The sequence below is a fragment of the Panthera uncia genome (assembly GCF_023721935.1).
Source record: "Panthera uncia isolate 11264 chromosome D3 unlocalized genomic scaffold, Puncia_PCG_1.0 HiC_scaffold_8, whole genome shotgun sequence".
Taxonomy (NCBI): Eukaryota; Metazoa; Chordata; class Mammalia; order Carnivora; family Felidae; genus Panthera; species Panthera uncia.
In genome coordinates, this window is record NW_026057586.1 from 68,848,822 (window position 1) to 68,875,874 (window position 27,053).

The window sequence follows — 27,053 nt, forward strand, 5'->3', positions numbered from 1 at the left end:
CCTGAGTACACGCTGCACGTTTGCGGCAGCCCAGGTACCTTTTCTGTACGATGAGGTTGATGTTGCGCAGGGCCACGTACTGCAGCTCAGGCTCGGCCGACAGCAGCGTGACCAGGGGTGGGGCCAGCTTCTTGAGCAGTGTGCCATAGTAGTCCAGGTCCTTGGACAACATCTCCATGAACTTCATCAACACCTTCACAGCAGACAGCACCACAGCAGAGTTGGCGTGGGAGAGCCTGGGGGTGACCCGCTCACAGATGCTGGGGTCCATTCCAAGGAGAGGGACAAACAGGAGAGACAGACAAGGGAGACACCCTGTTTTTAGTTATTGAGGGAGTATGTTTTCTGTAGGAAGATCGAGATCCTGCTTCTGGTGCTTGCTAACTGACCCCAACAGGTTAAAACCACTCAGAGTCTCAGTTCCCTCATCTAGAAAACGGAGGTGAGGATGCCAACTTCACAGGGTTGCTGAGGGCTTACTTGAGATAAACCACATAAAGCACCAAGCACGGTGCATGGTAGTTAATAAATACTGGGTAACTGTCAAGTCCCTCCCTTCCCTCGCGACAAGGGCATTCAAAAGGGGCAAGGTATCATGTCGGGTAGGACCAAAAGTGAGGGGTGACCCAGGCGAGTGACCTGCATGACTTCTTCCACCTTCTAAGCCGGTGTTTCCTTACCTGTAAAATGTGGACAATGATGGGGCAGCTTCCACAGAGGTGCGTTAAGGATCATCTAATGCATAGGAAGCGCTCAGCAGAGCCCCAACCACCCAGAAAGAATCCAGTGAATGAAGACTCTAGTACTATCCACCTCCTTTACTCAGCCCAAGGTGACCGGGGTCTCTGTCAGCAACCAGATCAGGCACTGGCTTCTGTTCTGTCTGTACCATGCTGAGCAGGGAGCTGACTGCCTGGCTCTGGCCTCCCTTGAGATGTGTCTGAGGATGGTCTGTGGGGCAAAGCCCTGGCAAAGGGCCCAGTAGAGGTCTGAGGCCCAGCTCATGGTTGGAGCCCTGCAAGGACCAGGTCCCGCTGGGCTGGCAAGCAAGGGGCAGCCTGCTCACCTCTGGGCCTCTCGGTCATCTTTGGGCGTATAGTTGGCCAGGCAGTCCAGGATGAAGATCTGGCCCCACTCGGTGCACTCATTCAGGGCTGTCAGTAGCTTATTAATGGACTGCGGGTTCAGGTCAAGCAGGTTGCTGCTGGGGTGAGACTCGGCAATCTCTGACAGGGCAGCCACTGCGTTTGCCACCACCTGGTTGAGAGGGTGGAAGGGGCAGAGGCTGGGGGTGCTGCTCGGGCCACAGGGCATTGGGGCTAATCATGCTGGCCGGTCAGAGGTTGAATATCCTGAAAGGAACAGGACCCGATGGGCAGGGTCTGCAGCACTGAGACCCCCTCCAAGCACTCACCCTACTGACTCCCCTGTAAACCAGAACAAACATAAGTGCTCCCAACCAGTGAAAAAAAAAAAGAGGCAAAACAAAAGAAACAAAGGAAAGATCCGGCTCCAAATGCCCGGCAACAGAAAACATTCCTAGCCACCTAACACACGGCCCCTGTCCACCACCTATAGCAAATCAATTCAGGGGCTGTTGAGGGTGCTTCTCGGAGCTAGAAGATTCCACAGAGCCCCTTAGGTCTGCTGGTAACAGATGGGGGGGCTGGAGTCCAGGGAGGCTGCCAGGTGAAGCACTGGGCTCTCAACCCATTTCCACCAGAGTAGCTGTTTTTATGTGTGTTCTGCAGGGTTTTGAACTCTTCCCTGTACAAATGGTGCTCTACTGGCCAATCCTGTACTGGCCACTCAGCACCCACGTGTGATCAGTGTTTTTGTAGGACAGAGCGGGATGGCTGAGCTGAGGGGTTTATGCATTTCACTTTTTTTTAAAGTCTTGTTTATTTAAGTAATCTCTACACCCAACATGGAGCTCAAACTCACAACCCTGAGATCAAGAGTCGCTTGCTCCCTGGGGCACCTGGGTGGCTCAGTTGGTTAAGCGTCTGACTTCATCTCAGGTCATGATCTCGTGGTCTGTGAGATCAAGCCCTGAGTTGGGCTCTGTGCTGACAGCTCAGAGCCTGGAGCCTGCTTCAGATTCTGTGTCTCCCTCTTTCTGCCCCTCCCCTGCTCACACTCTGTCTCTGTCTCTCTTTCAAAAATAAATAAACATTAGGGGCGCCTGGGTGGCTCAGTCGGTTAAGCATCCAACTTTAGCTCAGGTCATGATCTTGTGGTCTATGAGTTTGAGACCTGTGTTAGGCTCTGTGCTGACAGCTCAGAGCCTGGAGTCTGCTTCAAATTCTGTGTCTCCTTCTCTCTCTGCCCCTCACCCACTCACACTCTCTCTCTCTCTCAAAAATAAACAAACATTAAAAAAAAAAAAAAAAGTCATACGCTCCTCCCACTGAGCCAGCCAGGCACCTCTGTGCATTTCACTTTAAACAGTGCCTGCCAAACTGCCTTCCAAACTGCTGCCATCCTATGTGTGAGGAGGAGCTCCTTCCCAGCCATACCCTGGTGCCCTGTCCTCCAGGCTATGCTACTTTAAGAGTGACCCTTTGCAACCCTGCAAAGATGTGGGAAAAAGGAAAAGTACTTCACATTCAGAGCTCACCGATGGTGTCGGTAAGACAGTGACAGTGACAGTGACTGGAAGGGGAAGGAGGGCACTAGTCTTGGTTGCATGCCCACTGTGTGTCGGGCCGTGCCAGGCACATTACCTTCACAGGTTAAGCCTCACAGCACTCCTGCCGGCCACGGAGAATTAGATCCATCTTACTGGCGAAAAAAAGAGGGCTCTGGAAGGTTAGGCGGCCCGCCCAAGGTCACAATAGCTCATGTTAGAAAGGCCACAGAGAAGGCAACTCAGGTCTAGCTCACTCCAAAGATGGTTCCCAAACCACTGCAGGGAGGAGAACAATTAGCCTACCCAGCAAGGCTCTGACTTCCAGGACCCAGGGAGCACCTGGCAGAGGGTCAAGCAACCCAGTAGGTAATGGAACTGGCATGGTGGATGGCAACGGCTTACCATGGGGTTAGAGTCAGAGATGAGGTCTTTAAGGGTGTCCAGGAAGCCCTGGTCCTCTACCAGCTGGGCGTTGATGTCGTGGAGCTTGGCTACACACACAGCCGCTGTTTTTCGCACGTATGGGTCCTCATCCTTCAGGCACTTCCGGAGTGGCTCACACAGGTACTCTGTGATCTTGTCAACGCGGATACAACCCATGGTCCGCACGGCCAGGGCTCGGATTAAGGGATTGGGATCCTCACAGTCCTGAGGAGAATCAGCCATTGGCCAGGGGAGCAGGGGCAGACTGAGCAACATCAGGTGCTGCTGTGGGATCTCCCACCAACTGTGGCCAACAGCACCAGAAGTAAGTGCCATGTGGAGACATCCAGCATTTGTCAGATACTGTGCTGGGGCTCTGTGCAATGTTGTCTCTGATTCTGACAGCAGACACACAATACTGTTCCCATTTTACAGGTGGAGCAGCTGAGGCTCCCAGGAAGACTGGGAGCTCGCCCAGTCACAGGGGCGAGCCGTGATTCAAACCCACATCCATCTGGCACCATACCCCACAGAACCCCTCACGTGTCTGAATCTGAGCACTGACAGGGCGAGGGGAGCTAGGAAGGTCCTAAAGGTACACAGCACTGACACTTCAAGTTCTCGTTTGCTCCTTAATCTGGAGGATGGAAGACACAGAAAAGGGCAAAGTCTAGAAGGGGAACACAGCTCTCAGATGCTTGCTGAATCCTGCCCTGGCAAAGGATGTAGGGCAACGGTGCATCTCAGGGAGACATGGAAGTCAACAGGCTTTAGGTCACCTCACACGGAATGAGTTAGCAGGGTCTGTAGCAACTGATTTTCTGAGAGAGTGGGAGCCCTCAGGCTAGGAGTTGGAGGGACTAGAAAAGAGCCTGAGTGTTTTTGCTCAGGGCCATAGTGTCCTAACCCAAGAGACAAAAGGGAGATGGACCACTGAGCACCCAGGCCCTCTGCTCTTCCTCCCACCAAGCTCCCACTCACCTTCACAAAGGTGTTGACAGCCATGATGGCCATGTCGGGCTGACTCTTGGCATAGTTCATCAAATACAGGTACACCAGCTTCTTCAGCTCTAGGTTGTCTGTCTGCATGCAGTTCACCACATCGGGGAAGAGGGCACTGGAAAGTCAAAATGGTGTGAGTGTGGGGTAAGGCTGGAGAAAGGAAGAAGATTTTTCAAACAGCTAATGGGGAGTGTGTAAGGGGAGGTACAGGGCACAGAGACAGTGGATAGGAGGGAAGTAAAAAGATAGCAGGACTTCCTAGTAAAAGGGAGGACATCAGCTCTGCTCTGTTACCACGAACACGTATTGGTAGAAACAGAACCCAAAACTTGATTTGAAAAGCAAAGTCCTCTGTTCTTTTCACAGGGTTCATTCACATACAAGCTCTGTAGCCCATCAGACTTGGCTCAACCCCAGCTCTAACGCTAGCTGTATGAAGTTGGGAAAATTCCTTCAGCCTCCCACCAAGTCTGAGTTTCCTCACCTGCCCTGCAGGAAAGGTGAAACAAAACCCCATTACACAGGGCCCTTATGATAATGAAAGACAATATACTTTAGGTGTCTGGTCCTTGCCATCCAAGAGTACTGAATACTTGAAAACAACTGTTTTCCTTCCCTGATACTTAACATGGCCCCTTATATTAGAATGTTGGTTCTAGAAGCAGGGATGGACCATGCTGCTTTGACCACAAGCGCCAGCTCAGGTGCCCACTAAAAATCAGCCAGCATGAATGGGCTTTATATACATGGTCTCATTTAACAGCCCCGAGAAGCCAGGCTCTTATCCTCATTTTACAGAAGACAATACTGAGGCTCACAAATGTCAGCTGGCCTGAGGAGCCAGGTCTGGATCTAAAGCTCATGCTCGTGACTGCCATTAATCTGAGGGGAGCCCCTCCCAACATGGTACCCCACAGTCCCAGAGCCACAGGCCTTTTGAGATGTAAAATATGCTTTTTAAAAATGTTTAATTTTTTTTAATGTTTAGTTATTTTTGAGAGAGAGAGAGAGAGAGAGAAAGAGAGAGAGAGAATCCGAAGCAGGCTCCAGGCTCTGAGCTGTCAGCAGGGCTCGAACCCATGGACCATGAGATCATGACCTGAAGTTGGACGCTAACCAACTGAGCCACCCAGGCATCCCTAAAAAAAGTTTTTTTTTAACTTATTTATTTTGAGAGAGAGAGAGCAAGCAGGGGAGGGGCAGAGAGAGAGGGAGACAGAATCCCAACCAGGCTCTGTGCTGTCAGCAGATGCGGGGCTCCAACTCACAAACAGAACCGTGAGGTCATGACCTGAGCCGAAGTCAAGAGTTGGACATTTAACCGACTGAGCCACCCAGCACCCCAGAGATGTGAAATGTGCTTAATTAGAAGCCTATTTTCTGTCTCTGGAATCATAGCCTCCCCTCTCAAGTTTTCTAACTTAATGCACGAGAATGTGGTAACAGAGACTTAAGAGGTCAAAGTGAGCTTCCTGGGCCTCCATAGGAAATAGCCCAGTTGGTGCTGAAATTGAGGCATCACCTCGGAAGGCGAAGAACCAGGAAGCAAGAGGGGGGTGGAGGAGAGGGACAGTTGACAGGCATGTCACATGAGCACAAGTCTACTTGAGATGGAAGAACAAAGATGCTTCCTCTGTGAGGAGGTGACAGTGGTGTTCTAGTTGAAGGAGAGTGGCTTTGTCCTGAAAGGATCTGACTTGGAAGGAGGCCCAGTTTTCCAGCAGATGCCTGATCCCTTTGCCACTCTCTCTACAGCAAGTCTCCCTGCAGAACTGTTTCTTCTGCGGCCCTGTCAGGAGGTCCCTTGCTGAGGAGGCCACGGGACAGGGCAATCCATGGAGAAGTCTGGACCGGTGCAATCCTGACACGGGACCCAGATGTGCTGCTCCAGGCCTCTGAGGCGTGGAGCTGGGTACTATGAGGGCACAGAGGAGAGGGTATGGGTGGAATCGCCCTGGATTTGGATTTCAGAAGGGCTGGGCATGAGTCCTAGTTCTGTCATTAACCACGTGACTGCCAGGAAGTCACCACACTCCCTTCTTTATGTGGTTTCCCTGGCCATGAATACATCATTACCTACAATACAGGAATTATAAGGAACAGCTAGGTAAACGCATCTGAAGGTGTTCTGCGTACTATCAAGTGCTCTGCATTAAGTTGCTGCAAAATCCAGTCCCTGTCCTTGGGGCCTTTATGACGTGGTGGGCAGGGAAACACAAGTACGTGTAAGAAAAGGACAGAATTAGTGACAAAACACAGAGCAAGAGCTGCACATTCAGGGCGGTGGGCTGCAGTGACGAGGGAAGGCAACAGGGAGACCTTGAACAGGTTTTTAAGAGTTAGAAAAACAAGCGGGTAAACGGAAATGAAGAAAGGGACATTCCATGCAAGGACAACGCAGGAGCAAAGAAGAGGCAGCAATACTACATATGATCTGCTCTGGCAACCACATGCAAAGTAGAGGCTGCAAACCAGCGACAAATTCAACAATTCCCACTTGCAGGTGCATGTTACTGGGACAGAGCTTATCCGCAGTGTGTATGTGTTTGTTTAACATCATCTAGCGATCGAAAACAGCGAGATTTAAAAGAAAAAATCCGGATTTCTTGTCCTTTTAGAAAGCCAGTAGACCTGCCCACACTGGGTTTCATTTTCCCCAGCTGGCAGCAATCCTCTGGAGTTTCTGACAGGGTTCACATCACAGCCACTTCATTGCCTGTTGCCTTTTTGACCTTGCCTACTTCACTTACCCCACTACCGCCTGACCCCAGCAGCATCTGAGCACGGGACCCCTCTGTAAACAAAGCCCTTCTGTTTGGAAAGGAGGTTCAGGAAGGGAGCTGTAACAAGGGGAGACACGGGTCCCTAGAGATCCCCTCAAGGAGAGATCTGAATTAGACCCAAGCTATGAAGCCCCCCTCCGGCTGCCGCCCGGCCTGTGCCTGCACACCTGACATCTTTGCCCACAGTCATGGACGCAATCACTTTCTTTACCGCCTCCTTCTTCTTCTCCTTCTTGTCACTGTTGAGCTCTGCCTTCAGCTCGAAGATCTCCCCTAAAAAAGGAGGGACGCATGAGTGATCCAACCCCACCCTGCCGGGGGGCCACTCCCAATCCTCCAATCCCAAAACAATGAGATTATTTAGGTCCTTGGTCTCAGTGACACAGGCAGCAGAGAAGGACAACTCTTAGGAGAGGAATCATCAAGAGGGAAGCTTGGAGGTCGTGCTAGACTGAACAGAGGCAGCTGTGGAAGCTACAAAGGTTCTGACACAAAGTGTGAGGGCAGGTCCTGCTCAGTCAGATGGTTCAACACGTTCAGAGAAAAGTGCTCCTCAGCCACCCTCACCCAAACCCCCAAGGCAGTGTGTGATGGAATCTGAGGACTGAAAATTGGAAGGGAGAGCGTAGGATTTGCTCGATTCCCACACTTGGCTTTTCCTGTTTTCCTGAACCTCCAGTTAAAACAGCGCACTCAGGGTTTCACTTCCTGAGCCACATGTGGTTGCTCAGCTCTGAAAATAGGAATTCAGCTGCCTCACAAGGGCTCGAGCACGTAATACACTGTTCTTAAGAACTTGATGATCTGGAAAAAACAAATGAGGAAATAGGGTTGTTCAGGGCCCAGATAACCCCACTGACGGTTACAAGGGCAGACTTTGGAATGAGACAGGCCTCCTGCCCTCACAACAGCAGCCGCCAGGATTTCCTGAGCCTCTCTTCAAGTCAGGTGCCACACTAACTTTTCCCCACTTCTCATTTCATCCTCATGACAACTCTGCATTTCCCATTTTGCAGATGAGCACCTAGAGGCTGTGAGAGGTTCAGAAACTTGCCCAAGAATATGCAGCTAGTAGCAGATAGGGCCAAGATTCAAAACCGGGTCTGCCAGCTCCAAAGCCCACATGCTTGGGCCAACCAAGGACATCCCTTTGCTTCTCTGAACCGGCTTCCTTGTCTGTACTCTCTCTACTTTGACTGGAACAGTGAAGTCTCTCATTTAACACTCAGAAGTAAAATGCTCATCTCAGTGCCAGCACTCAATGCCCTGCATGAAAGGAGACTGTTCTTATTATTAACTTGCCATGTGACCTTTGGCTTAGATCCCTCTTTTGTAGGAGTGTCCCAGGTGGGAAAAAAGCAGAGATCTAGATGGATTTACGGTGAGAAAAAAAAAAAAAAACTTGCAGGTTTTTATCATGACTGAATGATGTGGTGTTCAGGAAAGAACTTAAGATGACAGACAGCAAACAAAGTTAATGAACAGTGCCCAGCACAGCCCAGGGCAAGGCCACACTGAGGATATTGCTCAACAGAACCAGGAGGAATCTGCAAACCTTGCAGTTCAGACTCTTGATTCTACAGGACTGAAGGAACACAGGCCCTTCTCCTCAAGAGACTGAGGGGGCCACGTCTCCCTGCTGCCGGATCCAACAGACCACGAGGACTCTGACCCTGGCTCCTGCTGCAGGGCTGCCCCTGCTTTGCTTAAAGCGTTTGGTCAGATTCAATACAACTGGCCGTCAATTGATGGATCTAGAACATCACCCCAGTTCTAAGAAGACTGGTGAGATGAACCTGGGATCTGCCTGTTTCTGAAATCTCTCTTTCCTCTAATGGGCCCCAAATCCAATCGGTCACCAAGCCTACTGCCTCAGTCACATACCACGCACCCAATTCTCTCTACCCACAATGCTACCCCCACCCCACTGGCTCAGGTACTATTATCTCTCATGGGAGCTTTAGTAACTGGTCTTCCTGCTTCGCCCCAATCTTCACCCTCTTCAAAACTTTATTAGAATCTGCCTTGGACCTCCTCTTGCTTAAAACCATCACTGATGTCTGACTGGGACCCAGGCATCCCTCTACAGACATTCTCCTCAAAAGAAAACCCACAAAAACCCCACCACTGATGCCCCAATACCCTTAGCAATAGGTTCACCCCCTCCAGCCCTGCACACCTCTCCAAACTTCCATCACACTCTGGTAACTTGTGCCCATGTGCTTTCCTTGGGCAGAGCAAGAGCTACCCTCCCCTCCACTCTCTTATCTGGCTAGCTCCACCCAAGGTCCTCCCACAGCCCCGGGTACTGCCCCTGTCATAACACCTACCACCCTTTAGTGTGATTACTATTTTTAATAGACTGTCTTCTCTGCTTAACTGCAAGCAAAGCCAGGTCAGAGACTCCAGTTTGCCTCCTCCACCGCACAGGGAAGGGGCTCGGTAAAAACCGGCTGACCAATAATTGAAGTGCTCGGTAAGGGGCAGGCTGCAGGTCCCGGCTCAGCTGTCTCGACAACAGACTCTTTTCATCTGGTCAGCAGGCCTGTGTTCAATCTCACTTGGAAGGAAGGAGGGAGGGAGGAAGGAAGGGCCAGTCAGAAAGAAGCTTACAGGGTTAAAGCACATTCGTCAGCCACTACAACCACCTGTTTTCCAGAAAGCAGAAACAATACCCTACAACATAAGACTAGCTTAGCAAATTTCAGTGCAGCAACTCAGCAGACTTAACATTGAGTCGTTAGAACTGTGGGGAAATGGTTAAGATAATGTCAAATGAAAAACAGGATATAAATTCTGACTTCACGTAAAACATGTGCCCATGGATAAAGACCACACACACACACACACACACACACACACACACACAATCGCTGTGGGGTTACTGATAGGATTGTGTGCTTTCTTTCCTCCAGCAAAAAACATCGTATTGAACGTTAGACCATGGGGAACAAACGAGGGCTTTGTTCCCCCCCTGCACTTGGAGCTAATGCTCTTCCCTTCCTGAGGTCTAAAAGAAGTGGTCAATTTCTTACACCATCAATACTTCAATTTTCTGGATCCACAAGGTTAAAGATGCTTGGGTAATCCCCACCAATTGCTTCTAGGCCTCCACCCCCTACCGCAAGCCCCACCCCAGCAGGGAGAAGGCAGAAGGGTGGGGCACAGAAAGGGTAGGACGAGACCCCACAAAGAAATAAACAGTACCTTTCTTGGTGGTGGTGAAATATTTTGAGTCGGTCATTTTGGTCCCTTATCTGTGGCCAGACTCTGCAAGACAAAAAAAAGGGGTGACTTTCCATTGTGTCCATTCTGTTTTCAGTTACGGAGCATAGGAGGAGAAGGGAAGGATCCAGCACACATGTGGTGTGGGAAGATAGCTTCTTATCTCTCTCCTGGGAAAAGGGGCTGTTAGATAATGGCTGATCAGATTTTGGAAGGTCATTCTGAGGGAACTATCAAATTTCTGAATGTGCATATCCTTTGACCCAGCAGTTCTACTTTTTTTTTTTTTAACTTTTTTATTTTTTGAGAGAGACAGAGAGAGAGGGAGACACAGAATGCAAAGCAGGCTTCAGGCTCTGAGCTGTCAGCACAGAGACCGACATGGGGTTGAAATTCACGAAGTGTGAGATCATGACCTGAGTAGAGAAGTCAGACGCTCAACAGAGTGAGCCACCTAGGCACGCCAGCAGTTCTGCTTCTAGAACTCTCTCCCACAGAAATACCTGCACACAGATACAGGGGTTTTACTGGAGCACTGTCTGTAACAACACACTGTTGGAAATTAACTCAAATACCCATCAATAAGGGAATGGCTAAGTACTCTCGAGTCCACAGATTAAAAAGCACTTAGTTACAGCCACCCCTTCGTGGTGCTCACTCCACCCAGCACTGTCCTAAGTGCTTCACACAAATTAACCCATTAAAGCCTCATCACAGCCTCATGGAGGTACTCTTGTGATCCCATATAGTCAAATGAGCTTGGAAGATGCCAAACCTGAAAAGATGGGAAGATTTCTTCTCTCCCCAACTTTTCCGAGCTTCTCTAACAGTGGTATGCACTATTCATCTCTAGAGAGGGCTAGAATATATCTATATACTGTAGACTCTCCAGCATTCCTCAAATCTAACTGGCCAGTTTCCTCAAAGCATCTGTCAGGACATCTCCCAATGACTTTTGTCACAGTGTGAAGTGCTGTTCTAAGGCAACAGGACAAAATACCAAGGCACCCTTGTTCATTCAACATTTTCTGAGTATCTACTATGTACCTACAATAGTTCACCTTGATGAACAGATGAAGATTAAAGATGCTACACAGGGGCCAAGCACCCTGGATACATGGCAGAGGTTCTTGAGGTGGTTCTAACATTTAGAAGCATCCACTTACAGAGCCCCTATCACAGACAAGGGTTTTACACATATCATCTCATTTAATCCTACCAATAAGATAACTGGTTTTTAACCCTATTTTACAGATGAGGAAACCGAGGCTCAGGGTTAAGTAACTTGCCCAAACATGGATTGTAAATGGCTAAACTGAGAGACGATCTCAGGTCTGCCTGAGCTCAGCAGCTGTATTGTATCAATGAAGGAATTGTTTCCCCTACCTGAAAGGGAGGACGGAGCCCTGACAGGGGCTAAGGACTTGGTCCAAACACCATAAGACCTTCAAGTACAACTGTTCAGTCCTACCTGTAATCTCACACGGTACAGAAAACCACACAACCAAAAAAAAATACGAATTTGAATGGAAAAAACTCACTCACATTGTCCCTTTTGTTGCCTCCATGGAAGAGACTTAAACATAGAACTCATCGAGGGCGCTTGTGATGAACACTGGGTGTTATATGTAAGTGATGAATCACTAAATCCTACTCCTGAAACCAATATCACACTACATGTTAACTAATTAGAATTTAAATAAAAACTTGAAATCAAAAAAACATTGAATAAATTCATTACAAATAAAAACATAAGGGCACCTGGCTGGCTCAGTTAAACATCTGACTCTTGACTTCGGCTCAGGTCATAATCTCATGGTTTGTGGGATGGAGTCCTGTGGTGGGCCTCTGCACTGACTGGTGCGGAGCCTGCTTGGGATTCTCCCTCTCCCTCTCTCTCTGCCCCTCCCCTGCTCATGCTCTTTCTCTCTCAAAAATAAAAATAAATACACTTAAACGACAACACAGGATCCATTAACATCTTCTTTCAATGCGTTACTATGCGGGGCAAGATGGGGGTTAATGGTGGGATGGATGTGAGAGGTCAGGATCAGTTCAAAAGTCTCTGGAAACAAAGCTGACATAGCTCCTCTTCAGCCCAACTGAATTCTCCAGACTAAGCTTGTATTCATGGCAGGATGGCAATGAGACCGTTCCCCAACTGAGACACCCATAGATTTCGTCTCACTAATCAAAGGAAAACAAGCATGTGCTGTCTCAGGGCTGCCTTACATCCTTTGTGGATCCCGTCAGAATAAAGGAATAAAGGCTTCGCTGACAAAACAGTACAAAGAGGAAAACGACAATTCTACTTTCCTTTGGGGATAAAAAGGGATGGTGGCACTTTCCTGTAGGAGGTGCAGGAAAAAGCAGAAGAGACCGTGGCGTCTGATGACGGCAGACCCACAGGGGGGACTCTAGCTTGCAGGCTGTGGTAGCAGCAGTCAGGGCTATGGACGGATCCACCAGGTCAGCCCGGTCCATGGGTCCATCCATCCTCCTTCCTCACACCCGGCCCAGGGTTCTGCACATGGCCAGTGTTGAGTCTGAGTTGATAGTTGTTAAAAGAAACGAAAAGGGGCCAAGGAACATCCCCAGGAGCCTCAGCTTGCTCTCTGACAGCTCGGTTATGTAACTATTTAGCATTTGTTTCCTACAGGAGCTTTACTTACACTGAAAATAATTTTCTTTTGAGCACACATGAAGCCATTTTCTCAGAGAAATCCCACCAACCTACAGGGGTTTCTTTTGGAGTGTTGAGAATGAGCAGGTAAACAAGATCATGGGATGTCTGCCACACAACAAAGGGCTGTATGGCTTCAGGAGTCACAGGCATGAACACAACTAGCAGTGGTATCCAAAACAGAAGTACCCCATTTCTCCAAGTTTAGTCTAAGAAGAGGGATCAATGAAAGCAAAAGGGACTAAAAATTATAGACCGAAAGAATCACAGTAACATATAAACCCCTCCATTGCTAAAAGCAGAAGGAAATCAAAGTGAACAAAAAGCAAAAACTACCTTAGATGTCTAATGTCTGCGCCGCCCAGAAATTCTTCCTTCTCCAACAGAGGAGGCTGTCGGGGGCTTTCCCTTTATCTACAGGCACAAAACATCTGGGGGCCCCCTCAATTCCCAGAACACAACCTCCTGGGGACAGATCTGTGTTGTATGCAACCACTCAGGTGGAAGAAAGGGTAAGAAGCTTCTCTTTTGGGGGATTAAAAAAAGCAACAGAGGCACAGGGTCAGCTAATTAGACCCCTACAGCTGCTGTCACCCCTATAATGCTGAGCTTTGATGACACCTTCCTTTTACAGGTGCTAAGCAACTACTCACAACTTAAACTGCTACCCAGCCCGGGTGCTGGCTGCTTCTTTTCTCTGCAGTGTCTATTTCGCATATCCCTCTGCAGAGGGCCCAAGGGGACTGATGATGCAGAAACTGTATCCCTCTGAAGTTGTTTCACATATAGGAAAATAAAGTGAAGGAGGAAGGGGTGGTAGGGAGAAGTGAAAACGCTTTTGCAAAGCCACCCAGAGCACAGATTTTAGAAACCTCCTTTCACTGTGGAAGATCAATTGCGCCTGGTTGATCTGCTAAGGGTTCTCCTGTGTCCTTTCTCTGCAGTTGCCTCTTAGATGTCAGTGCAAGAGATTTTTCATTCTTTCTGAAGCAATGGAGAAAACCCTACAGTTTGGTCTAAAGGACCAGACTTGCAGATGCCCCAGGAAAGGCTGGTGCTTTCCCTGGCACCGCTCAGCTATCACCATATGCTGTGTCCCTATTAATGGAGGCCAAAGGAGTTAAAGACCTTGTGTGATGGATCTGATTGCACACATGAGCCACAACTGAAAACAGGCAGCCAATTCAGGCAAGAAAAAGCGTAGGGTTTGGATTCCATCTTTGGAAGTGGCAGGACGCACTTTAAAAAACAATTAATTGGAGGGAATTTTTGGTTTGGAAACTGCTCTGGCCAGTGTGATGAGTCACTTTTGCTAAGGAGACAGCATTCTGGGCTGGGATACCCCTCATTTTCAGCATTTACAGGCTAAGGAATGCCTCAAGGGGAGGGAAAGTCAAAATTAAAGAGGGGTACACTTGGAAAGACTGGTTCTGTCTCTGAGGAGCCACAGATGCTGTGCTCACCTTAAATCTACCTTCCCACACTTGCGAAGTTATGACTTTGATCCCATAATTCCAGGACGAGTCCCTAGTAATTTTACTTTAAAAAAAAAAAAAAAAAAAAATCCTACCCACACTCCTGCTTTCCCCTGCCACCAGGCTTAAAGCAAAGAAACTGAGTAACAGAGTAACAAAGCCTGAAATGGAGTAGTTTTATGTTTTCTAAAAGAATTATAAAGAAGTCCTTGGTAAGGGGGCACCTGGGTGGCTCTGTTGGTTGACTTTTGCTCAGGTCCCAAGCACGCAGTTCGTTGAGTTTGAGCTCCACATCTGGCTCACTGCTGTCAGCCTGTCAGAGCAGAGCCAGCTTCAGATCCTCTGTCCCCCTCTCTCTGCCCCTCCCCCACTGCACTCTCCCAAAAAGTAAGTAAATATTAAAAAAAAAAAAAAAAGTCCTCAGTAAGAAACACTGACACATTGGCTAGGACAAAGATGTAATGCAATCTAAGAGTGGGAAAATGAGGTCCTAGGAAGAAGATGGAAGAAAAACTCATAAAAACATTCCCAGCTAAAGACTTTGAAGTTTAGCCACTGGAGTTAGAGTTAGATTTAAGGAAAAAAGTCCTCAACACTTTCTAAATTTGTGAGTCTTCACATATCCCATTGTAGTTTTATGAGCAAGAGATAAAGAATCTCTTTTTGTGTTTTAAGCTAATAAAATGTATTTAAATGTACAAAAAATACATGAAGAACATTGAACATATTTTAAATTTTCTCCAAGGTCTCAAAATTGCTAATAACGGTAATTATTTTCTTTTCTTTTAATCATTGGTATTTTTTTAGTAGGCTTCATGCCCAGTGTGGGGCTTGAACTCATGGGCCTGAGATGAAGAGACCGAGCCAGCCAGGTGCCCCCACAGTAACAATTTTAAAGGAAAGAACACTGAATTCATATTAGTTTACTTCATCTCTATGATCTAATTCCTCTCTTGAAAAATGGGGACGTCAGCACTTGTTGCTCTTAGTTCACTCATGTCTTCCGACAGGGGACAGTGTGGGAATGAAAGCACACTGACAAGTATAAACATTGTAAATGTTGTGGGATGCCATTTACATGAAATTCTAGAATAAGTAGAAGAGCAAAACTAACTTATGGTGGTAAAAGTCAGACCAGTGGATGCTTCTAGCTGAGAAGGACTGTCTTGAACCGGGCACAAAAGAACTCTAGGGGTGGGGCGCCTGGGTGGATCAGTTGGTTGAGGGTCGACTTCGGCTCAGGTCATGATCTCATGGTTCGTGGGTTCGTGAGTTCAAGCCCCACATGGGGCTCGTTGCTGTCAGCACACAGCCTGCTTTGGATCCTCTGTCCCCCTCTCTCTCTGCTTCTCTCCCACTCATGCACTCTCTCTCAAAAATAAATAAAACATTAAAAAAAAAAAAGAACTCTAAGGGTGATGGAAATGATCTATTTTTATTTTTTTAGGTTTTTTTTTTTTAACGTTTATTTTACTTTTCAGAGAGAGAGAGAGAGAGAGAGCGAGAGCGCGCGAGCAAGGCAGGGACAGAGAGAGAGGGAGACACAGACTTTAAAGCAGGCTCCAGGCTCTGAGCTGTCAGCAGAGCCCAACGTGGGGCTCGAACTCACGAACCGTGAGATCATGACTTGAGCTGAAGTCGGACGCTCCAGCCAACCGAGTCTACCAGGCCCCCTATGATCTCTCTATTGACGCACTACTGGCCAGACTATACGCTCAAGAGCTGAGCATTTCACTTGGTATAAATCATACAAATATTGTATTTTTTTAAATAACAAAATAAAACTCAATGCTGAAGAAGAAAAATAGAAAATTGTATACTCTAGAGGAAATAAAGCCTTTCTGAGTATGACATTAAATCAAGAAATCTAGGAGTTCAATTATATAAAAATTAAGTTTTCCTGCATGGCCAAAAACATAATAAAAAAAACCAAAAATATGATAAACACACACAAATTTTAATCATATTGCAGACAAAAGCCTATTTGCCTTAATACATAAAAAGTGTCTAAAAACAGAATGGCAAAGGATGCGGTGTGTTTGGAGAAAATGAAGAACAATGGTTTAAGCTTACTTATAAGAGAAATTGATAAGCTTACTTATAAGAGAAATTGATGAAATACCATCCATCAGCCACTGGACTGGCAAAGACCCAAAAATCTGATAATATGCCATGCTCATGCTGATGTGGGAAAAAAGACACCCTCATATGATGCTAAGGAGGGTCTATATTGCTACAGTCTCTACATCAATTTGGCAACAGCTCTGAAAATTGCAAGGTGCTGACCCTTTGACCCAGCAAGTCTGCTTCTAGGAATTTGTTTTATTTATATTTACACACACACACACACACACACACACACACACACACACACACTGCATAGATCATGTAGTTATTCGTGTAGCATCCTTTGTAACAACAAACTATTGTAAACACCTTAAACGTCCTTCCACAGAGTGCTTGTTTAAAAATTATGGCACAACATTGGGTGCCTGGGTGGCTCAGTTGGTTAACTGTCCGACTTCAGCCTAGGTCATGGTCTTGCCGTTCCCGAGTTCAAGCCCCGCATCAGGCTCTGTGCTAACAGTTCAGAGCCTGGAGCCTGTTTCAGATTCTGTTTCTCCTTCTCTCTCTCTCTCTCTCTGCCCCTTCCCCACTCGCGCTCTGTCTCTCTCTGTCTCTCTCAAAAATAAATAAACATTAAAAAAAAATATGGCACAACAGGGCACTTGGCTGGCTCGGTCAGTGGAGGGTGTGACTCCTGATCTCGGGGTTGTGAGCTCGAGCCCTACTTTGAGGGCAGAGAATACTTAAAAAAAAGAAGCAAGCAAGCAAGCAATCAAGCAATAAGCGGACACCTGGGTGGCTCAGTCGGTTTAAGTATCCAACTTCGGTTCAGGTCATGATCTTACAGTTTGTGAGTTCAAGCCCTGCATCGGGTTCTGTGCTGACAGCTCAGAGCCTGGAGCCTGCTTCAGATTCTGTGTCTCCCTCTCTCTGCCTTCCCCCGCTCATGCTCTATCTCTCAAAAATTAATAAACGTTAAAGAAATTAAAAATAGGGGTGCCTGGGTGGCTCAGTTGGTTAAGCGTCCAACTTCAGCTCAGGCCATAATCTCACGGTCTGTGAGTTCAAGCCCCATGTCAGGCTCTGTGCTGACAGCTCAGAGCCTGGAGCCTGCTTCAGATTCTGTGTCTCCCCCTCTCTCTGCCCCTCCCCTGCTCATGCTCTGTCTCTCTCTGTCTCAAAAATAAATAAAAGCATTAAAAAAATTTTTTTTAATTAAAAATAAAAAAAAAAAAAAGAAAGAAAGAAAGGGTAAGCAAGAAAAGTTAACAGTAGTTTCCTCCAGAAAAGAAGCTGGATTGCCAAGGGATAGTGTGAGAGACTGACCTTTCATCACTCACCAGCTTCTATCTTGGGAATTTTCTACCCTGTGCATATATCACCTCTTTTTTTTTTCTTCCAAGATTTTATTTAAATTCAAGTTAGTTAACATATAGTGTAGTATTGGTTTCAAGAGAATTTAGGGATTCATCACTTACATATAACACCCAGTGCTCATCACAAGTATGTATCACCTCTTTCAAATATAATGCAGGGTTTTTTAAAGTTTATTTGAGAGAGAGAGAGAGAGCGAGAGAGAGAGAGAGCACGCATGTGCATACGCACAAGCAGGGGAGGGGCAGAGAGAGAGAGAGACAGACAGCAGGCTCCTGAAGCAGGCTCCAGGCTCCGAGCTGTCAGTGGAGAGTCTGCTGCAGGGCTCAAACTCACAAACTGTGAGATCTTGACCTGAGCCGAAGTCAGACACTTAACTGACTGAGCCACCCAGGCACCCCAAATATAATGCGGTTTACAAAACAGGGGAGCATCTGTTGAAAGCACTGTTCCCAGCCCCATGCTTATCCTCAGTCTCAGCTCAAACACTCCAGACCCAGAGGGGTAGAGGTCTCCCCGACATTTGACTCAATCATATCATGGACTTCTCCACAGCCCTCCTCATGACTCTAATTTGGGGTCTGTCCTGTTTAATGCTGTCAACCCAGTGACTGGCACTATGCCTGGCACATTCCAGGAGCTCACCAAATGTTTGCTGACAAAATGAATGAAAACGCTCCCAGAGAAGTCACAAAACCAGGGGCCTATAACAAATCAAGATAAGAGGGCTCCCTGATGAGACCAGAGAGTGACGATGGGGCAGACCAGGGCCGTAAGCCTTTGTGGATAACTTTTAACAAACATGGCAAGGCTGACCCAATGCCAAGATAGCTGCCAGGAAATCTAGCTTTGCTACCAACAGCTGTATGACCCTGGGCAAATCCCCTCATCTCTGGGACTTACTTTTTCCAATTGTCAAATAAGAAATTGTTTCCAATTGTCAACCAGATCAATGGCTTTTCAAGCCCCTTCTTCTTTTCAAACTGTTTAAAACAAAAACATGACTGCCCTGGTTGACATAAGACTGGGGGACCTACAGCCTAGCTCATTCCAGAATGCTCAACTCCCCTCCTTCACCAGGGGCCCTTCAGGCAACCCACAGTTCCAGGGACAAGAGTTTCGGCCTATTAAATGACAGATAAACTCCCTCCCACATCTCACGTTTTCTGATTCTCTGCTAGATGAGAAATCCATTTTCTCACCAATGAGTGTTCTTCCAGGCTATCAAACTAGAGGAAATGAAGCATGATCATTCTCAGAGCATGACAGAAGACGTTTCCAAGGGACAAGAGAAAACAAATGCAGAATGCAGCATGGCCAGCAAACCTTATTAGGTCTTCAGTAAGAAGGAAAACAGTAACAAGCCAAGCAATTCCCCAAACGGCCCGCCAATGGCCAGGGAAAGGACTTTTCTAGTCTCAGAGCAGTGATTCGTTCCAGAACAACCTATGCTCTGCAATCGAGAGGCATGAAGTTGGCGGCAGTAGCACAGTCCGCTACGCATGGTGGGCACTCAGTGAATTAACAAGGGAGATCATCAGTACCGTGAGATGAGCCAGAGAAGCAGCTTTAGGAAAGGGAAAGGGGAAGGAGATATTTGGCAAGGTCTGATCCAGCCGCCAAGACTCATCTCTGAATTCAAGGATATTTGAGCAGGGGAAAAATGATCCCTGAAAGTCTGTGTTGGTGGCTTCCAACTTTAGTGCTGTTTAAAATTGTCACCGTTGGGGTGCCTGGGTGGCTTGATTGAGCATCCGGCTTTGGCTCAGGTCATGATCTCACACTTTGTGAGTTTGAGCCCTGGGTCAGGCTCTGTGCTGACGGCTCAGAGCCTGCAGCCTGCTCAGGATTCTGGGTCTCCCTCTCTCTCTGCCCCTCCCCAACTCACAGTCTGTCTCCCTCTCTCAAAAATAAACAAACAGGTCACTGTTAAACCCTTGCCTGATGAACAGCTGTTCAGAAGCCTGTTCTAGGCACATGTTAGCTCAGGGACTGTCAAGACTAAGCTAGGAAGAATGAATAAGAGGGGTTAGGGTGGTGCTGTTTCTTCTTCGTTTAGAACAGAAAAGCCAAACTTAATCATCCCACACGTTTGGCTGTTTCAGTTCTGTCTCAAAGCCACAGGTTGATTCATTCACAAATATTCCCCTACTCTGTGCCACGCTCTGGATTATGTGCCTGCCCCATGAAGCCGAGAGTTTATAATAAGAGATAATGATTCTACTCACCACCCAGCAATCACTCATCACTGTTCACTTATCTGACTGGCCCTCGTAAAAGGAAAAAGGTCCTGGGGCACCTGCGTGGCTCAGTCGGTTGAGTGTCCAACTTTGCCTCAGGTCATGATCTCATGGTTCATGAGTTGGAGCCCCACATGGGGCTCCATGCTGGTGGTGTGGAGCCCGCTTGGGATTCTCTCTCTTTCCCTCTTTCTCTGCCCCTTCCCTGTGTGCACTTTCTCTCTCTCTCCCTCTCAAAAATAAACAAAGTAAAAAAAAAAAAAAAAAAAAAAAAAAAAAAGGAAAAGGTCCTCACAGGTAAGTCCTAAAGTTCACTTTATATACAGGGAAATAGGTAAGGCCAACTTGAAGATTAAAAGGTGAATCAGCAGTAGAGAAACCAGATTTCAGACTTTCTCTCTGAGACAATACGGTCGCCAAACTCAGACAGACAGGCTCTTTCAAGTCGGTTCAAGAATTGTGAGAAAATAAGCTGTGTTCATCTTTAGGCTTGGCATGAAATTCAGAACAAAGGTGGCAGTGCTAGTCGTAATGGCAAACAGATGAGCACCATGGGCCAGACACTGTGTAAAGAGCTTCGCATTTAATCCTCACAATAATCTGTGGAGAAGGTACTGATAATATCACAAGTTTACAGATGAGGAAACTGAAGCCCAGAGAGATCAAGGCATTTGTCTGGAGTCACACGGCTAGAAAACGGTAGCACTGACCCTCTCTATCCCTGCCTTATAATAGGTCCCACAGGTCCCATTCTGTCCAGCAAGGCAACTTCTCCTGTCTGAATGAAGCCCTGGTAGAAACACACACACTCCAAGCTAAAGGATACGTGAAATATGTTGCCACACATCCCTGCAGAGTCCCTCGAATGTTGAATTACAGGTTATTTCAGGGCCAGCCCATCCAGCTTGGACAACACGAATGTCAAGTTTGGTAACGTGCCTAGTGAGAGCCTGTCTGGATGAGCGTGCTGAGTTATGGGCCTCCTGGGATTTGAATGAAAAGTGACTAGCCAAAATCAATCTCCTGAGACCCACTAGCAATTAAAACCTCAAAATGAAAAGGAAGTAAAGGCAGGCACATGCCATGTTCTTATGTTAGCACTGGGTCTCTAGAACCTATTTCTAGAATTGCATGCCAGTTTTCAACTATCTATAGACAGTAATGTTTGGAAAGATCTGCTATCAAGAAAAAGAGGCCAAAGACTATAAAACAAGGTGCCTCGAGATCTCAGTTTTCCCATCTATACAATGGGAATACTTTCTGAAGATCTGTCAAGTGTTGGAGTCATCCATTCAGCATGTGTAACAGTGTGGGGCACTGTCAGCTCTGAGATGGGATTGTGCCCCACATAGGAGCATGCACACAGCAGACAAAGGACAGTTTTCCCTCTGGGATCTTACAGATGCAGAGGTCAGGTAAAGGACTGCGGGTGAACGGCAGAGCAATCATGCCTTCCAGATGAGTGCCACCATTGCTCAGATGAGGAGGGTTCTGTGAATGAGAGAACATCCAGGGACGCCCTCTTAGAGGAACAAGGCTTGCCTGGATAGGAAAAGATGATCACATTTGTAAAAGGAGGGCTGAGGGTGACCTGGAAAAGACCCACAAGATGCTAAACCGCTGAGGCTAAACCGCCAGCAACACTGACTAGGGTGTAGGCTCTGTGCTAAGTGGTTTATAGCCCCTCTCTCATTTAATTCTCAAGGTAACCAACCCATTTATAAGTGAGGAATTAAAGATGCTGAGAGAGGAGTGACTTATCCAAGGCCAAAACCAGCCTGTGTGTTCAGGAGTTTGTGAGAAGCCCTGCCTGGCTGAAGGCAAGGACTTGGGAAGGAAAGGAGTAGATGAGGCGAGGCAAAGAAGGATGAGATTCACAGACGGTCTTGGATGCCAGAGCATGTTAGATCCTGCAGGCAGAAGATGCAGTGATCCTGTCAAAGGACAAGTCTCACGCTGACAAGCATTTGACACTGCTGATCACTCCCTCTTCCTTGAAACACTTTCTTCCCCTGGATTCTAGGATGCTGTGCTCTCCGCCTTCCCCTCTATCCCACTGCCTGCTCCTTCTCAGTCTCCTTTGTGGGTTCTTCCTCGTCTCCCTCTTCTTCAATGCTAGAGGGCCCTAGGCCTGGTACCTCTTCCCTTCCCCACCAATGTTATCTGGCCTCTTTGGTAAGCTCACCCAGTGTCAAGGTTTTAAGTATCATCTACATGCTGACACCCACAAGTTTACATCCCTAAACCCAACCTCTCCCGTGAACTCCCAGCACAGATACCCAAATTGCCTAATCGACATCTGAACTTGAATGTCCATATAGCTAACAGGCAGCTCAAACTTAACAACTGACCTCAAGCTATAAAAACCTCAGTTGCCCTTGACAACACACACCCTCCCTCACATCCCACATCTAATCTATCAGCAAATCCTACTGGGTCTACCTTCAAAATGAATCCAGAATCCATAAAGCGGATTCACTACCATCACTACCACCAGGCCCCAACCTACCATCACTCTTTATTGGGATTGCTACCAAAGCTGTTTCCACACTGCTTCCAACAACTCACTTTAGCAACAGGCAGAATGATCCCATTATCGTCTAAGGCAGAAAGTGCCACTCTTCTGTTCAAAATTGTCCAACAGTTCCCTGCTTCACTCAGAGTAAATCTCTACCATGAGAGATTTTGAGGCCAAAATCTCTACCATGGCCTCATGGACTATAAGGCCAGTATGAGATACATCCCTTCTGTCTCATACCACCCATTACTCCTTTCAACTCTTTTCCCAGTGTTTTCCCCATCATTCTCTCAATTCCAGCCACATGTGCCTCTTTGCTGATCCTTGAACACAATAGGAGTGTTTCTATCTCAGGGCCTTTGCACGTGCTGTGATGGTCACTTTGCCACAGAGGCTTTCTTCAGATAGTGTCATGGCTCAGTCCCTCACCTCTGTCAAATCTCACTCAAATGTCACCTTCTCTGACCACTTTATTTAAAATTGTACACATCCCTGGGGCACCTGGGTGGCTCAGTCGGTTAAGCATCCAACTCTTGGTTTCAGCTCAGGTCATGATCTCACGGTTCATGAGATCTAGCCCTGTATTGCGCTCGCGCTGATAGTGTCCCTTACTCTCTCTCTCTCTCTCTTTCTCTCTCAAAATAAGTAAACTTCAAAAAAAATTGTATACATCCCCAACCAATCCCCCAACTCCCTCTTTCTTTCCTCCTTTTGTATTTCTTCAAGGTACTTATCACCAACATACTATAAAATTTATTTATTAAAATTTTTTTAAGTTTATTTATTTTTGAGAGAGAGAGAGAGAGAGCACAAGCAGAAGAGGGGCAGAGAGAGAGGGAGACACAGAATCCAAAGCAGGCTGCAGGCTCTGAGCTACCAGCACAGAGCCGGATGTAGGGCTCGAACCCACAAGCCGTCAGATCATGACCTGAGCTGAAGTCGGTCGCTTAACTGACTGAGCCACCCAGGCACCCCTATAAAATGTATTTATATTGTCTATTTTTTTTCCCCTCCATAACGTGCTTCATGAAGACAAAGATTCTGTCCATTTTATTCACTACTGTGAAGCTCCTAGACTGTTATCTGGCAAACAGTAGATGCTCAATAAATGTCTGAACGATTAGTGCTCAACTCTCCACTCCAGGAAATTTCAAGTTTTGTAAACCAACCTCAGCTAGAGACCACTTCCCCTGTTCCATTTACAGGGTGTGCCAGCATCAGAAATGCGTCTTCTCTGGCTGTCAAGCTATTTTGACAAAACTGAAGTTGAAAATGCCAGACCCTGTAGCCCATGTTACAGCCAATCAATGGAAGACAAGTAAATAAAGAGAGAAAAAAAGGCAAAAGGGGGAGAAGATCAGGTGGCAACACCTCCAGTGGGAGAAAGGTCCAGGCCATTTCCCTCAGTGAGGCCAGATCGCCATGCCCTGCTCCCATGGGCATCGGCTCAGAGACAGGGCTGCAGGAGGTGGGGATGAACTGCTGGGGGCAGGGTGCTCGGACACAGCTATGAAGTGAGCACAGGCAGGCCCTTCCCTCTGCCTGTAACCCTTTAGGACCACAGGCCTTCTGTGTCCTTTGTCAAGCTCTTCACTGCCTTTTCCCTTGCTGAGCCTTCTGCCTGGATTATCCTCTCCAGCTTCTAGAGTGGCTGCTCCAACTTATCCTTCAAATATCGGCTTAGATGACATCACTTCAAAGACACGGTCCTGAGCTAAGTAGGTATTTTCCTGTCCTCACCCTCACCCCTGTTCCTAGTCACAGGTTTGCTGAGCACCTCCCTCCCATGTACTGTAAACAGGTCTACATGCTAGGGACGCAGCAGTGAATAAGTCAGATAAAAATCCTTCCCTTCATGGAGCACGCATTCCAATAGTAGACAGGGCCCACGAGTACCAAATAAGTACAAAATATACTATCTCTGAGAGTGATAAATGCTATGGAGAAAAAGAAAGTAGGGAAGGAGGATACAGAGTGTGGGGGAGGGGAGGAAAAGAGGTTGAAATTTAACCAGGTGGCCGCCTTGAGAAGGTGACAGGTGACACTGGGGAAAGAGCCTTCCAGGCCTAAGAAGTGAGAAGTGGGGATGTTTGAAGAACAGCAGGGAGGCTGAGTAAGCGGTGGGTTATGAGGTCAGAGAATGGAGGGGGCCTTCCAGGTCAGGGTAAGAACTCTGGCTTTCACTGAGTGAGGTGGGAGCAGCTAGAGGGTTTTGAGCAGGAGTTCTGAGATCGGACTTACATTTCAACAGGGGCTGGCTGCTCTGCCTGCTTCCCTCATGGCTTATCAGTTTTTCTAATTATTACATTTGTTTTCTATTTCCTCTTTGCCTCCCCCCCCAACCCCATCCCATTCAAATGCAGTAAGCAACCCAAGCACAGAAATTGACTTGTTTACCTATCATCAATCACACTTAGCCCAGTGCCAGGCACACCGCAGGGCTCAATAAATACTGAATGAATAAACGCCAAATGTGTGACGGCTCTGTCCTAAGTGTCTCAACATCCAGCCTCTCAGCCCTTAGAGACCAGAGAATGAAGACCACAGGAGCAGACTCGCCAGCTAATGAAATTTTGTCATTCCACTCTCAACATGCTTAAGGCCCTAAAAGCAATTAGGTGTGGCAAAGAGTATGTGTCACCCAAGTCTATTTCTCTACAGAGCTCTGCTTTGACGAATGTTTTCAGTACTGAAAGTGAACAATGCGGGACTGGTGTTAAACCTTGGAGACCTGATTTCCAAATCTACCATCGTCCAGCTCAAGTCCACAGAGGAGATGGTAAATCTGGGAGAGCAGTCACTAAGGCAGGCATCCTGGCTGCTGATGAACTGTGGGCATTCTGGAGTCAACCAGCCATACTCTTACCTTCACTGGAAGGGGGTCTCCCAACTTCGGGGAAACCCTCTTAATGGAGTCAGGCTAAAGACCCGAAAAGGATGAGACTTGGGAATCTAAAACCACAGCCAAGCTCAGCTCCACTAAATAACAGGGGAGACAATCCAAGAACAAGGGGTTGGGACAGGAAAGGTGGCTACAGCAGGTGTGACAGGGGCCCTCCAGGGCGTCTACACAACTTAAGAAGCACAAGCATACCACCGCTGTAAAACGATAATTGCAATGTCACATACCTGAGGGATTTGTGAGGCTAAAACAGGTCAATACATACAAAGCCTCCAGCAGTGCCCAGCTCACCAAGCGCTTGATGAATGTAGCCACTCTTCCTACTACCTAGAGAGAGTGGTTACCACCAGCACCTCCTTGCCGCTCCCCAACCCCAGGTCTCTGGAGGCCCTGAAGCACTCTGGTGGTTGGCTGGGTGGTAGCAACAGCAGCCCAAGAGGAGTAATCCTATCACTCATCAGATTTCTCCCTATTCCCCTGGAGTGATATGAGGATGGACAGGAGATCATCTGGAAAGTGCTTTGAATTCTTTAGGAATCAAGGAATCCTAACAATTCAAGGCGACATTCATTCATTTACTGAACACTTACTGAGCACCTACTATATGCCAGACATTTCACTAAGTGCTAGACACACACACACAGTTAAGACAAGTTCTCCCCAGGGATTAAGAGCTGTTTACTTAGAAGACAGCCAAGTGAACAGACAATGACAACCCATCGTGATCAGTGACACAGGACACGGTGGAAGTTCAGGCCTGCGAGGTGGGGGAGATGATTAGATAGGAAGCTCCAAGTAGTGGTCCAGCAAAGAAAGAGCCATGTGTGTGACAGGGAATGGTGTTCAGGCAGTGAGGACAGCACAAAACGGAGACAGAGGTAAAAAGAGTTGGAGGCTGCAGAAGTGGCAAGCAGCTGAATTTGACTGGAGCTTGGGAAGAGATGAAGTGAGGAGTAGGACAGATAAGGCAGGAGAGCTAGGCTGAAGTCAGCCCAAAAGGCCTTGAAGGCCACGATAAGGAATGTGAGTTTTAGCCTGAGGGCAATGAGGAGCCACTGATGGATAATCAAGCAGGATTATTTTTTTAAGGATTTCCCACTGCTCAAGTGATATTTTCTCTCCGGTGTTATTTGCTTCTCTCTGTGTGAAGAGAAAAAAAACAACACAAAAACCATTTCTGGGCTGTGATCACTCTTAAGCAGCAAAAAAACAAAACCCTGTTCAGAAAAAGAAATATCTACATGACGTTGATGTCCTCTCAGCTTTCATAATTACACAAACGTGCAAAACGCACACCCGAGCCATGCTTGCTCACTGTCAGCACATGAGACTCTGGTGCCAGCCGTGAGGGTTTTCTGGGAAGTGAGCAGTCAAGACAGCAACAGTTTCAGACGATGACCAGAAAAAGATGAAAGGCCAGAGCCAGTAGGGCCAATAGACTAAACTTGTCCTGAAACTTTTAGGAAGTGAAACAAGAAGGGTAGTAGTAGTCCTGTGTATACAAAGGTCTCTGCAAGAGGAAGTAACACCCCACAAAGCAGGGTTGACAGCCTTCCTCAGACACAGGCCCCCAGTAGGCACCAACTGCCTAGAGTCAAAGCATCCAACCACAATAACAGTCTCTGCACAAATTTCCTTATCTAATACACACATACACACACACACACACACACACACACACACACACGCAGGAGACTACCGGGGGTTGGGGGAGAGGAGATGGGGAGAA

At 47.4% G+C, this 27,053-nt stretch overlaps 1 protein-coding gene across 5 annotated transcripts in view; it reads right to left on the reverse strand.

The window, feature by feature from the left end:
* AP1B1 (adaptor related protein complex 1 subunit beta 1) overlaps positions 1-27,053 on the reverse strand; it is an 85,681-nt gene that overhangs the window by 26,088 nt on the left and 32,540 nt on the right. For 3 of the 5 annotated variants that reach the window (XM_049618982.1, XM_049618981.1, XM_049618983.1), the window contains exons 2-7: positions 10,048-10,110; positions 7,008-7,113; positions 4,037-4,172; positions 3,035-3,280; positions 1,067-1,257; positions 39-260 (exon numbers count right to left, since the gene is read on the reverse strand). In XM_049618982.1, coding sequence (XP_049474939.1) covers positions 39-260; positions 1,067-1,257; positions 3,035-3,280; positions 4,037-4,172; positions 7,008-7,113; positions 10,048-10,084 — 938 coding nt within the window. In that variant the 5' untranslated portion in view covers positions 10,085-10,110. The remainder of the gene's footprint in view (positions 1-38; positions 261-1,066; positions 1,258-3,034; positions 3,281-4,036; positions 4,173-7,007; positions 7,114-10,047; positions 10,111-27,053) is intronic. The other 2 variants (XM_049618978.1, XM_049618980.1) reach the window with 1 other exon arrangement.